The following is a 14,242-nucleotide window of genomic DNA, read 5'->3' as shown; positions in this document are numbered from 1 at the left end:
GTCACAGGGTAAACTTGATTAATGTGTTAAAAAAGGAACACTCACTGTTCAGGAAGGGGATAGAGGCAGCACTGCGTCCCGTGGGACATGTGGGATAAGGCCTTTGGACATTCCAGCTGGAGGTACTGTGCTGCAGAAGGAACAGCTTGGAAGATGCAGAGGAATGCAACAGGAATAGAAAGATCCTGGAGAAAAGCTTTGCCAAGAAGGAAGGAATCAGAGCTCCTCAGTGAAAGGAAGATTGGAAGTATAAATGCTGAGATACCTAAATGGCTGCTGCAGGGAAGGAAATGATACCTTCTGTGTGCCTGTGGTGGATCAGATAAGAAATTATGGGCTTAAATTTCAACAAGGAAGATTGAGGGTGGACATTAGGAAAATCAATGCCAGTGTGAAAGCTGTCTTGAGAAGTGAGATAGAGCACTTGGGAATGTGCAGGCTCCATTGCTGGAGGCCCTCCTTGCTGGATTGGGATAATGTCACCTCATGTGTGTCAGGAATAGATCCTTAGACCAGGTGAGTGGTCTAAGGAGAGCATCACCTCTCAAATCCCCATTTTTAGTCTTCAGGTATTAATAATTACCAATTTCAAATTTATGAGACACATTCCCTATCAAAGTTGGCCCAAGATAGGAAGGGAATGGATGCGCTCTGGCAACAGTTGGTTGGAAGCTGCAGTTTATTTTGCTCCCAAGATTTTTAATGGGCTGTGACTCATTTCTTGGGGTTCTTCTTTACCTTACTGTGTACCCTGATTGGTAAAAACAGTCCCCTTCTATAAGTAGGCCCCTATATAAGTACTTGCCTTCATAAATCAAAGTTGATTATAGGAAGTTATGTTACGTATAGGAAAAATACAAGGAGCCCGGTTTTGATGTAGTTTTAAAGGAATGTAATATACCACAACAGTAGTTCCACTTAAAACTGTTCTTGCAAAATTGACTCTCAAGCCTAGTTCCTGAGTGCATTTGAAATAATTTTCTGAATAGAAACAAAAGAAAACAGGTTTGATTTCCATTTATCTGTTGTTTCTGAAACGAGGTTGAACCTTGCCGGTATTCACAGACCATTGCAGAGAAACAGAGAATAAATGTCTTCAGGAGGAAACAAACTATTTTCAGGAGTCCTTCAGTGGAGCAGTTCTCGAGCCAAGAATAGCAGCAGCGATCGTGCCTCGGTGGTGGAGTGGCAGCGACCCTGAGAGCGTGGCCGAAGCTTTAAAGAGCCGTCGGCGTGAGATCCAGCACAGAGGGGCGACACCGCTCCCATGAGCCCCTGGCAGGAACTCAGCAAGATTGAAACGTGCCCCATTTACCACATCATTAATATGTATTTGGGGCAGGTAGGAGGGGAAATAATCGTAAAGGATGTGCTGGAAGTTTGTGTGAATTAGCCTTCGAGATTTGCGTGTGGGCACTGATAAAAGCCCTCTACGTGCAATCTCAGAATTTATGACGATCTTTAGGCCCTAAAAATGTAAAGCTGACCCCATTCTGCTAGCTCTGAGTGTTCCTGAGCCTTGGAGGCAGCCGAGGCTCTTGGCCCAGGCTGTTCCAAGATGGTCGGTCCCACTGTGCAGGCGCAGCCAGCGCTCGCTCCTGCCGCATTGTTCGGGCAGCTCTTCCCTGCCTCTATAAACAACTGCGCCGCTGATTAATGCGCTCGTGTTTGCCACTTAGAGCTGGTTTAGATAGAGGCAGGGAAGTCATTAAGGGCTTGGCAGCAGTCCAGGGTACATCTGGGACTTGGGAGCTGCCGCTGGGGCAGGGAGGAGGGCGGCGGGCGGGAGCTGGGGCAGGGAAGAGGACGCTTGGCACAGGAAGGAGCCGGGGCAGGGAGGAGAACGATGAGGCACGAGCTGGCACTGGAGCAGGGAGGAGGACACTGGGCAGGAGGAAGGAGATGGGGCAGGAGGCAGGAGATGGGGCTGGGAGAGGGAAGAGGACACTGGGCAGGGAGGCAGGAGCTGGGGCTGGGAGAGGGAGGAGGATGTGAGGCAGGAGATGGGGCAGAAGGAGGGAAGAGGATGTGGGGCAGGAGGCTGGAGATGGGGCAGGAGATGGAGCAGAAGGGGGGAGGAGGATGTGGGGCAGGAGGCTGGAGATGGGGCAGAAGGAGGGAGGAGGATGTGGGGCAGAAGGCAGGAGGAGGACTCCGGGCAGGAGGCAGGAGCCAGCGCAGACATTCGGCAGTGCCTGCGTCTTCTCTTGGCTGACTTTCAAAAGCGGCAGAAAAGCAGCTACGGCCGCTAATTGTAGCTGGGTCCCAAAGTGAAAATGTTTTGTGACAGTTGAAAGAATTTAAAGAGGAAGGAAGATCGGTTTAGTGTCAGCTGCAATTAGATAATCAAAGCTTAAAAATCCTGCTCTGTTGATACCTTCACCTAGAGCCGGGGAGCGGAGCTGGGGAAGGGGGAGGAGGGCTGTGCGTGGAAAGGGCATTTCCATAGCCAGTGCAGCCGAGGCCCGGCCGAGCTCGCAGGTTGTCTGGGCGCGCGCTCGCACACAGAGATTTTCTTGGCAGCTCTACAGGATGAGGCTTACACTGTACACAGCCGACATATTGAAGCCGGGAGCCCTGGAGAACGTAGAGGCAGGAGTAGAAACAGCTCTGCACACAATGTAGCGTCTCCTAGGATGGTTGGGCGGCTCCTTTCTTCAGGTACTTTATTACCCATCAGCCCTTTTTAGAGCCAAAAAAAGAGAGAAAGTAACCCTAACCCTGAGAAAATAGCATCTGCTTCTGTTAAATCAATTTATTACATAACATTTCAGCGAGAGAGCAGCAGCACAGCGTCCTGAGCTTTTGGCTGCGTTTCAGGTTTGATAAAATGGCGTCTTCGCAGCGAGCTGCTTGTAAAGATATGTTGCACTGAGCAGAAAAATGCAATGATTTGGTGTTTTCTACTGCTGCTTTTGTGTCAGAGAGGTAGCATGTAGTGGAATCTCTACTAATAATGAGAAATCTTGTTTATTTTTGCTTGTTTTCTTAATGCATTTGAAAGCTTTCAGCATCAGAGGGAAGGAACTACATTTGAATGTCGTAGTGCAGAAAATGAAAAAGGGATAACAGGCTTTCCCCCGTGTGGGCTTAGCTATGGTTTAGTTTTAAAATAAATAAAGCTGCTTTATTCAATGCTTCCATCTCTTCTTTGCCTTTCCACGTTGTGTGTGCTGTGCAAGATTTCAGCTTCCTCAATCCATGAGACTTGTTGTGAGTGAGCTTTGTAGGGGATTCAGATAGATGCCAGTTTTCAAACCTGTCTCTATGCCTAGAGCTGGATGCAGCAGGTAGCCTGAAATGTTAGCACTACAATGGTCAAATTTTCTGCTTTTTTATATTTTGTGCTTCAGAATAGATGTTTATGTCATGTTTTCTTTATAAAATTAAGCTACGTTTGATTTAGCACTTAAAATGTTCCTCACAATTCCTATTTAATTTAGATTTGGAAAAACTCACTTATAGTATTTTAAAAATCTGCTCAGGTTGAATTGAAAACTATATTTTGAGGAGGAGAAAGAATTTTTTTTTTTTCAAATATTCTGACTCAGGATCACTAACCTTTGTGTGCCAAGGAAAATCCCCAGTGGGACTGTCAGTGGCCCTTGAGATTTTTCTGTATTCTGCATGTCAGAGCAGGGAGCACCGTCTGTCATCTGTCCTTTGGGCAGCACAGGGCGAGCCAGGGGGTCTGCTTGTTGTTACGTGACAAACGTGGACTGAAAAATAAAACTAGTAATAAGAGAGGAGTCTCTGTTAGATCTGATTTAAAATGGGGTGGGCACAAATTATTAGTAATGTTCCATTAAAAGTTTATTCCAGGCTTTGCCATTTTGTAGCCTGTGTGTACTGTGGTTCCAAAGTCAGCTGAATGTTGTGATATAGTTGGGGAGACAGCACAATTTGAATGCACAGCATTTGATCTAATTACTGCAATGGAAGCTGTGGAGATACAGTTACTTTTAACTTAGCTGAATAAAAAAATTAAATATGATTGTAAATGAGATTTTCGGAGGAGGAGGGAAGTTTGGGGTCAGTTGTTTGTGCAGGCAAAGTATTTTGCTTTTCTAAGAAATGCATGCAACAGCTTCTCCCATTTCACTCTACTCATATTTTGCATTTGTAATCTATGTAAACACTAAACTGATTTTGCAACTAATTATTCATTACCCAGCACAGCCAAAAATGTTTTCTGGTTTTAATAAGTACTGAATTGAAGCTGGTCAAATGTGTTGGCTACAGTACGTAATAACAACAGCAATCTCCTCCCACCCCATTAAGGATATTATTAAAAAAAATAATAAATCAGCAACCCAAAACAAAACAACCCCCTCATGCTATTGGTTATACTGATCAGAGCTGTGCATTTTTCAGGTCATGTGTATGGTTGCAGTTGGACAGAATTTCTGTGCTTGTTAAAAACAAATCTGTGCCATTATTCTCAAATTAATATTTCCTTCCTGATTGCTGAAGAAATATTGATCGGGGGAATGATATTTTATAAAAGATGCATAATTAAGATTTTGAAAAATAAAATATTAATTTAAAAATTGTTTTCACTTTGTGGTGTCCCAGCACTAGGATTTGCTAACACGGAATACCTGTGGTTCCTGTTCCTTGTGCCTTGTTTACAGTCTTTGCTCAGCTCACAGAGGAGGAATAGAAATGCTTCTGGTGGACTCAATGCTTTTATTTCACATCTTTGCATAAATAAAGAGGAACTGATTCTTAAGAATTTTTAAAATGGGTTTCCCATTTCAGTCTTAACAAGTCTGAAAAGAAAATATTGGGAATTTCTGTGAAGAGTTAGTTTCCTAGAAAGTTGGAGGAAATCTGCGTTAAAAAAATAACCAAACAAACAGAAAAGTTCTCTAGATTTAATCATATAAAACATTTTGCATTCATTATTTTTCCCAAATGTGTAAGTTCTTTACAGATTAAGTAAGACTGTCCTACTCATTATTTATTTCATAGCAGCAAGCCCTTTTTAGTTAAAAGAAAATGGAAAAATGCCTTTTTGTTATTCGCTTCTAGAGACAAGAATATGAAACTTACTCTCTTCAAGATCTGTATTCAAACTCTTGGTTTGTCTGAGAGCAGAGTCACTTTTTGCAGGTTTCTCTTCATTTTGTGAATTTTTTTTCCCCATTCTCTTCCTCTGTCCTTTTTCTTACGAGCTCTATGGCAGCAGCATTTGGTGTTAGAACCGATTGTTCAGTGGGTGTTGGAGACTCTGAGGTTATTGCATAGTTTGTTCTCTGATTTTTGAAGCCGTGACTTGCAGAAGGCACCAGCGGGATCCCGCTGCCTCCGGAGCAGGGAAGGCGCAGCACAGGGACCCGCTGCTCCAGAGGGGGATCGCTGGTTTCACATCTCCTACACGGAATTATTGTAATCCCTACCAAAGTCACCACTTTCAGATTAGCCCAGGGTTATTGTTGGTTGAGGCAATCATCTGAAGCTCGGGTAGAGTGACTGTGCCGATGGGACAGGAAAGGGAGCACCTGGATTTGGGAAACCCAGGGGTTGGAGCTGTGTGTTCCTGGCAGGATCAAGCCCAGGCACTTGGCCATTTTCTACTCTTAATATGGACATCTCTTGGGTTTTATAGTTCTTCTCCATCATAATTTTCTTCTCTTCTTGGTTTCTCTTACTGCTCCTCAAGATCTGGTCTTTTAATTTTGCTCCCCCTACTCTCAGCAATCATTCTAAGCTCTTTTGTCATCTTCAATCCCACCCCTTCCCTTTATTTTGTCTCCTAAGTGCTCTCAAATTTGAGCACTGCTTTAACCACCATCTTTGGGGGAGAGGAGAAAGGAACTGATTAAACAAGCAGCTCTCTTTCATCTCATCTTGTCGGCCGCGGTGCTGTTCCTGTGAGAATGGAGACGTCCTGGGCTCTCTCCTGATCCCCCTTCCCCACCTGCCCTGCACAGCTCTGCTCTCCCAGCACCCTCACACGGAGCAGAGCTTTCGGCTTTGACAAGACCTTTCAATGGAACAATGTATTTCCAGCCACTTTCAAATCCTTCTGTCAAGGCTCAAACACAGCCCCGAGTCGCACCACCCACAGGGTTGAAAAAAATCTCATATAACTCCTCTTATCTGATTCCTTGGTCGCCTCAACTTCTTATCTTCTGGCCTGGCCTGCTGCTGCTTTTTTCCCTTTGTTCATTCCTACTCTGCTAAGAATGTTCCTCGGCTCATTTCTCTGACCCTGCTGACCCTTTTTAAGTCCTTTCACAGCCTGCCTTCCCCTTCCATGTCTTATCTGGGATTCTGGTCTCTGTTTAACACCTGTGAAACAAATCTAGATCATCAGGTAAATGTTCAACCTCTGTGCTGTAGCAGTGGCTGTATCCAGGAATAACAGGATGCTTTCTTCCTTTCCAGCCGTTGCATGTAGAGGAAGGAATCCAGGTAAATCCAAGTGGTTCCGTTCACATTCTTTCAGATTTGTCATGCACTTGTCATTTATTGTGGAAAAAGTTCTTCCCTGTGAGGGTGGTGAGGTACAGGGTGCCCAGAGAAGCTGTGGCTGGTCCATCTCTGGAAGTGCCCAAGGCCAGGCTGGACAGAGCTTAGAGCAGCCTGGGATAGTGGGAGGTGTCCCTGCCCATGGCAGGGAGTAGAATGAGATGATTTTAAGATCCCTTCAAACACAAGCAATTCTATTTTCTCTGATTATTTAGGTCTTTCTGTGATTTAGGTATTCTCCTGTTATCGTGAGAAGATAGGTGATGAACTAAGAATGTTTTCCCTTCCTTTCTCTAGAATTCTTTCTTTTGCTTCAATTAATTTAAATTTTAAAACAAAAAGCAATCTGGGTTGGTTTAGCATGTTATTTCTTCATCTTGCAAAACCTTCATAAGGCAGCCAAGTAATCACCTTAAAAAGCTACAGGTGAAATGTGTGAACAAGACTTTGTCAGAGAGTGAGCTTTTTCTAATCCTGGGAGTAAATTTTTCACAACCAGAACACCTCTAATTGGAGGAGCTAATACACCAACTTATTTGTGATTTAAATTAATTCATATTAGGCATTCGTTGTTAACAACTTGTTTGGGAGATTTGTTGCATCCATCTTCCCCACAAAAATATTCATTTTATTCACAAATCACAAAGAGTAGAAGCCATGTTTCAACAGATTTAAAGGAAGTAAAAATAATTGACATCCAAAATTTGTTACTTTGATACGTGCAAGCAGTTAAAAGAGGCTTTTCTGCAGATTGTTTCCCATACAGATCTCTTGGATCAGAGTGAAATACTTGTTATCAAATTTCTACCAAAAGAAACTAAGAGAAATAATCTTGTACAGAGCAGCTGGGATGGAAATAAATGCAAAACCTTAACCAAAGCTTGAGTTCTTAACATGAGACATGTTGTGCCTTCCAGTTTATCGTCATGTCCTGGCGAGCAAGCAGGTGCTCAAGAGCTTTTGGTTAATTTTTTGGGTTAGTGTCTGTGTTTGAGGATGTGACAGTGCTGAAAAGACACAGCATCACTTTTCATTGGCTTGGGGACCCAGGGGATTGTGTGTACAAATGCAAAATTATGTTTAAACCACAAGTAAAACCTGTGAGAGGTAAGTTTCTTGACAAAACTGTCAGTTATTTAGAGATGCCCAAGTTCTCTGCTAAAATATACATTAATAGTGTTTATAAGTGGCACCTAACAAAAAGTTGCTGTCTGTCTTTGTTTCTTTATTTCCAGGAAGGGGTTGCAGTCCTAAAAGCAGTATGAATTTAGAGTGTTGTGACATGGGTGTGTATGTAATAACTCAGGGCAGGCAGACATTTTACATTTTTTTTATTGGATGCTCTTTCTTTGTGTTTCCCTGAAGAATGAGAATTGAGTCAAAATAAATGGTAAGAGTCTGCTAGATACTATTCAGTGTTTTTTCCAAATTTGCTTTTTAGACGTTTCATGTAGATTAGTATATTTTCTCTTCTTATTTATTGCCTGCTTATTATTTTTACTGGTACACTGGGGGCTACAAAACACTTGCTCTAAAATGAAATTTTTTGGTTATTTTAATTGAGAGTCTTGCCAGATTAAAAAACCACCAAAAACCAATAAATTAATATGAGCATCCTGCTCCATTGTAGTGAAGAAAATTGCTGTATTATGTTAGAGAATGTATTCTAAATTTTAGCAGAATGTAGTGTTGTAACTAGTGATGTAAAACAGTGCTTAGTAGAAGGCTTTTGCAGAGTTTGAACAGTGGACTCATTTTTAACCTTGAATCCTTTCAGATCTCAGCCACAGTGGATTGGGAGACCATTATGAGAATTCCCACTGGGGACAGCAGCCCGCTTTCAGGAGTGAAGGCAACTGCAGCTGGGATAAAGTGATAATAGACAGGACTGACAAGGAAGCGTGGCCTTCCATTACCGGAGCTGAGACTGAGTCTGCCTCAGAATGTACTACAGACACTGACTCTGCCTCCAACTGTGGCTCAGAGAACAGTAGCATGGCTACAGGGAGTGCCCAAGGCAACTTCACTGGACATACAAAGAAAACTAATGGCAATAATGGCGCCAACGGAGCACTCGTCCAAAGCACTTCTAACCAGAGTGCCCTTGGAGCTGGTGGAGCAAACGGCAACGGCGGCTCGGCCAGGGTGTGGGGGGTGGCTGCGGGCTCCAGCTCTGGCCTAGCTCACTGCTCTGCCAGTGGTGGGGATGGAAAGATGGACAACATGATGGGAGACGGTAGAAGTCAGAACTGCTGGGGTGCTTCCAACTCGAATGCTGGCATGAATCTTAACCTTAACCCTAATGCCAATCCAGCTGCCTGGCCTGTACTTGGACATGAAGGAACTGTGGGAGCAGGCAACCCTTCCAGTATTTGCAGTCCAGTCAGTGCCATAGGTCAGAACATGGGCAACCAGAATGGGAACCCAACAGGCACCTTAGGTGCTTGGGGAAACTTGCTGCCGCAAGAGAGCACAGAACCACAAACGTCCACTTCTCAGAATGTGTCTTTCAGCGTACAACCTCAGAACCTTAACACTGATGGACCAAATAACACTAACCCCATGAACTCTTCACCAAACCCTATCAATGCAATGCAGACAAACGGACTGCCGAACTGGGGGATGGCCGTGGGCATGGGGGCCATCATCCCGCCCCACCTGCAAGGCCTTCCTGGTGCTAACGGAACAGCGGTTTCTCAAGTCAGCGGGGGCAGTGGTGAAGGAATGGGCAGTTCAGTATGGGGGATGTCCCCAGGTAATCCTGCCACAGGAAACAGCAATTCTGGGTTCAGTCAGGGGAATGGAGACACTGTGAACTCAGCATTAAGTGCTAAACAAAACGGATCCAGCAGTGCTGTGCAAAAGGAAGGAAACGGAGCGAACGCGTGGGACTCGGGGCCTCCCTCTGGCCCCGGGGTCCTGGCCTGGGGCAGGGGTGGTGGCGGGGTTGGCAGTGTGCATTCTGGAGCCTGGGGCCACCCCAACCGCAGCGCCAGCAACGGTGTCAACGGCGAGTGGGGCAAGCCCCCAAACCAGCATTCCAATAGCGACATCAACGGGAAAGGATCAACAGGGTGGGATAGCTCGAGTGTTACCAGTCCGAATCCTGCCATGCAGCAGGGCAATGAACAAATGAACTCTTGGGCCAAAGCTGCGGCATCTGGCACCACGGCTAGTGAAGGAAGCAATGACAGCGGTGGGAGTCAAAATGAAGGCAGTACTGGGAGGGAGGGGGCTGGAGAGGGCAGGAGGAGAGACAAAGGGATGATAGACCAAGGGCAAGTTCAGTTGCCAAGAAATGACCTTGACCCCAGGGTCCTGTCCAATACGGGGTGGGGACAGACCCCTGTGAAGCAAAACACTGCCTGGGAATTTGAAGAGTCCCCAAGGTCTGAACGGAAGAATGACAATGGAACTGAGGCCTGGGGTTGTGCAGCTACTCAATCTTCAAACTCAGGGGGGAAGAACGATGGGTCCATCATGAACAGTACAAATACCTCTTCAGTATCTGGGTGGGTCAACTCTCCACCGGCAGCTGTTCCAACAAATACAGGTTGGGGAGACAATAACAACAAAGCACCAAATGGCCCAGGGGGGTGGGGAGAGTCAGCAAGCTCTACTACTGTTAATAATGCTGCTGCTGCCAAAAGCGGCCACGCTTGGAGTGGGACCGCAAATCAGGAGGACAAATCACCTACCTGGGGTGAACCTCAGAAACCCAAATCTCAAAACTGGGGAGATGGACAGAAATCAAATCCAAGCTGGACTTCAGGAGGTGGAGACTGGACAGATTCATCATCTGTTCCCGGACACTTGGGTGATGGGAAGAAGAATGGATCTGGATGGGATTCTGATAATAGGTCAGGGTCTGGCTGGAATGATTCCACAAAGTCTGGGACCAGTGGGTGGGGGAATGGCACAAACAGCAAGGCTAATACAGGTACAAGTTGGGGGGAATCTTTAAAGCCAGGCCCCCAACAAAATTGGGCTAATAAACCCCAGGACAACAATGTGAGTAACTGGGGAGGAGCTGCTTCTGTAAAACAGACGGGGTCAGGGTGGGTTGGTGGGCCAGTGCCAGCCAAACAAAAAGAGAACTGTGAGGCAACTGGCTGGGAAGAGCCATCTCCACCGTCCATTCGCCGCAAGATGGAAATCGATGATGGTACCTCAGCTTGGGGCGACCCAAATTACAACAACAACAAGACTGTAAACATGTGGGATAGAAATAATCCTATAATTCAGAGCAGTACCACAACCAACACCACCACCACTAGCACCATTATCAACACCAACATGGTTGAACCTCAGCCATCGCACCAGTCAAGTGCCCAGCCGAACCGGTCCCCGCTGCTTGGCCCAGGTATGACAACAGTTTTGTGAAATCCTTCATAAAACAGGTTTATGAGATACTTTTTACCAGTACCAATTGCTGAATGCTGTTTGTCTTATTGGTGTGTGGGGTAGAAATCCTGTATTTATGTCCAGAACAGGCTTGTTCTTATCCTCTGAAGCAGTCTCGTCTTGAGGGCAGAATCCATGGAACCTGACACAAATTTCTGTAATCCAAATGAATGTAAGAAAGGCTTGAAACAGTATTTGGTCAGTAGCATGGTAGGTTCTTAGATTGTGGATTCGTATTTGTTTTAACATCTCTTCCACAGTTACTTAACACCTTTTAATTCAGCCATTTGAGAGGCTGGGGAGTTTTGGCAAACCTTTCTTCTGTTATTTGTCTGCTGTCCCCACTGCACAGGCTTGGTGTGTTTAGACAGTCTGCATCTGTTTCTTTTCTGGAAAACAAATCTTGGCAACAGATGTTTGTTAACAATTGCATGAATTTAGGCTGCTGCTGTTTCTCTGTCCAGTTTGTTGTTTTTTATGAAGAAATGGTTCTCAGGGGTCAGGCACAGGCAGCATCCTGGATTTTGTGTGGTTTTCAAAAAGCAGGACTGGTTCAAGATGTTAATGTTCAGGGTGGCTGAAGTTAGCTTATCCTAACTTCAGCTGTGTTTCAGCATTTAGGTTTTAGGCATTCAGGAATTTTCTAATCAAAGGCAAGGTGCTGTTGTTGACAAAGCAGCAAGGAATAAAAATGTGTAAAAAGTGGGAAAAATGCTTAAATGAGAGATATTTAAATAAGTTACACTAGTGGCCCCTATCTATATAATGACCACAGACCTCTCCAAAATAAATTTAATCATGCAGTGCTCTTTCAAATTCTCCATCTGAGTTTTGTTTCCAGGTTTTTGTTTTATTGTGGTCATGGCTAAGTACTGACTTTTTAACTATGTTTTTCTCCAAGTGGGATTTTCTCTCATTCCCATCCTTTTTCTCTTTGATGTTTTGGAATGATTCAAATTTGCTTTAATGTCTGTGTAAAAATAGTATTACATTCCCCATTCTGATCAAATATTTTAACAGTAGAGAGTACCTATTTTAATAAAATAACTCACTCCAGAAGGAGAAATCTTCAAATGGCTTTGTACTTGGTCAGCCCAACATATGTGACTAGCTTGTTTAAACTATATGTAAAACTTCACCCATGAAACAAGAATTCAGATTCCTGAATTGTAATGGATGTATCATGGAAGTGGATCTTTGGTTGGGTTTGGGTGAGGTTTTGTTTTTCATGGAGGTGATTTTTGGAGGATTACATTGGTGCTTATAAACCTGTTCATACACAGCAATGCATTGTTAATGTTATTCAAATAATTAACACCTTATAGAGGAAAACTTAACAGTCCTGAGCCCTTCAGATTTTGAAAATGGAATTTAAAAGCTGGTGTTAATCAGCAGTGATTCCTTTGGAGAATGGACAGTAGCACAGGAAGGGTTTATTTGAAGCAGTATGTTTCCATATTCAGAAAGCTGCCTATGAACACGTGCCCAACCTGCTCAAGCTGCCCCCTGACCAGGTTAAAGTGAGTGTTGGGCTTCTTGAAAAATGTGAGCTAGAAAGATTCTAAGATCTTTTAAGATAAACAAGTCTTTCATCTTCTCTTTTTCTTTTAAATTTTCCAAGATAAGCAAAGCCAGCTCTCAGAATATACTTAAGTCAGCATGCAAGAAAGTATGAAATCAGTAATAGTGAAGGTTATTTAAAATAACAGTTCTGATACTAAAATTTAGATCAAGTTGTAGCAGGCATAAATTTATCCTTATGTATTTTTGCGCCATACACTTAATACAGTACAAGTATAAAGGCCAAACATGGAAATATTTGGAAGGATTTTTGTTTAAATGGAAGCGAGGAGCAGTCAGTCCCCTGTGTCCTGAGCTCTGCCCGTGTTTACTGGTGACTGTGCCAGAGAGGGACCATTCCTGTGCTTATCCCACCCCGAGAGCAGCAGTGCAGTTCCAGGTGATCCCAGTGGACTGGACTGGGGATCCAGTGATCCTGGACTCCCTTTGGGGAGTGCAGGAGGCCCTGTTTTCCCAGAGCAGGCAGCACATGGCAGCTGCACAGCAGCATCCTCACGGTCTGGGTGGGAATGTACACAGACCTGAAACATCTACAAATCATCTCCCAGCTGGGACAGCCAAAACATGGCAAGCAAGTAGTGAGTGTCTTCCCTCCCACGCAGACAGGGCCCTGCACTTCAGAGCTGTGCTGTTTAACTCTTTTTCCTACTCCAATTCCCTCTCCACTTGGCTGTGTGTTCCCAGCCTCTGCAGTGAGGGAGACAAGAATCCTGTGACCAGGGGACTTCTGCAATCCACAACCAAAGTTCATCCAGTAGCAGCTCTTTTCCGTGCAAGGCGTGATTGTGTTGTTAGAGCCTGTGCTGTAGGGCACAGTTAAATACTTGTCTAAAATCTTAAAACTCTTGAACTCCATAGTTACCACAGGCATTTTGTCACCTGTGTGGGCCATGACGTGCTCTGCCAGTCATATTCAGGGAATATAATGAATAAGGAACCATGGATTCCATTCCTGTATTAGTAGGGAGGAGTGGTGCAGATGGAAGTTGTCACCGTCACACATGCTGCAAGCAAAGAAATGGATTTTAATTTTGCCACACAGCACTAGTTAGGGCTTCACAAAGGATTAACAGTCCCTTTTGGGATTGAAGTTTATGCTTTATTAGTTTGGAAATAGAGGCCAAGTTACAGTCCTGTTATTAGATTTGTCACCCATCCCCAGAAGTTCTCCAGATCCTTTGAAGGCAGGCTTAAAAGCCATTGATGGGAAGCAGATGTTGGTAAACACTTGATGAAAATGAAGAATGCTCTAAGGAGTTCCATTTTCCATTGGAAAAGAAGGGGAAAAAAGGAGGGGGGAAAGGGATAGATAATGTGATAGATACAGTCCTTGCTGGTTATAGGAGTTTGTTCTCAAGGCAGTGGTGAATTACTTAGAAAGATGAGCAGAAAGCTGGTGGGTTTGAGTTAGATTTGAGTTTAATCTAAATAACTTGTGCATAATTCTTCCTAGCACTTCTAACTCATGCAGCTTTGATATGAGGGGAATAAGAAGTGAGAAAAGGTTTTGCAGACAGAGGCAATTAAAAGAGATTTTTGGATCCCAAACAGCATCAGATCCTTCATCCAAGTGCTGAGGAGTGGGCTTGATGCTTTCCTGCTCTCATTACATCAGAGAGCCTGGCAGGGTTCCAGCATCCTCCAGCTGAGGAAAGAAACAACAGAAGATAACACAGGCTTCCCTGTGGGGATTCTAGGTCACAAATTAAGGTCTTTGTGGTTACTAGAGAGTGAGTAGCTTAAGTTTTAAAAACCTGAACTGGGTCTAAGTTCTGAAAGC

The 14,242-nt window shown here is 44.3% G+C and overlaps 1 protein-coding gene across 11 annotated transcripts in view; it reads left to right on the top strand.

The window, feature by feature from the left end:
• Nucleotides 1-14,242, top strand: part of TNRC6C (trinucleotide repeat containing adaptor 6C) — a 97,647-nt gene that overhangs the window by 52,217 nt on the left and 31,188 nt on the right. For 10 of the 11 annotated variants that reach the window (XM_088065611.1, XM_014255868.2, XM_088065618.1 and 7 more), the window contains one exon: nt 8,255-10,840. In XM_088065611.1, the coding sequence (XP_087921737.1) occupies nt 8,255-10,840 (2,586 nt within the window). Of the gene's footprint in view, nt 1-2,539; nt 2,662-8,254; nt 10,841-14,242 lie in introns of those variants that run through there. The other variant, XM_088065619.1, reaches the window with a different exon arrangement.

Source organism: Pseudopodoces humilis, chromosome 21, assembly GCF_049639895.1.
Source record: "Pseudopodoces humilis isolate 2021_Gansu_Grassland_sample_001 chromosome 21, ASM4963989v1, whole genome shotgun sequence".
Lineage (NCBI taxonomy): Eukaryota > Metazoa > Chordata > Aves > Passeriformes > Paridae > Pseudopodoces > Pseudopodoces humilis.
This window is presented reverse-complemented; position numbering and strand designations above follow the sequence as displayed.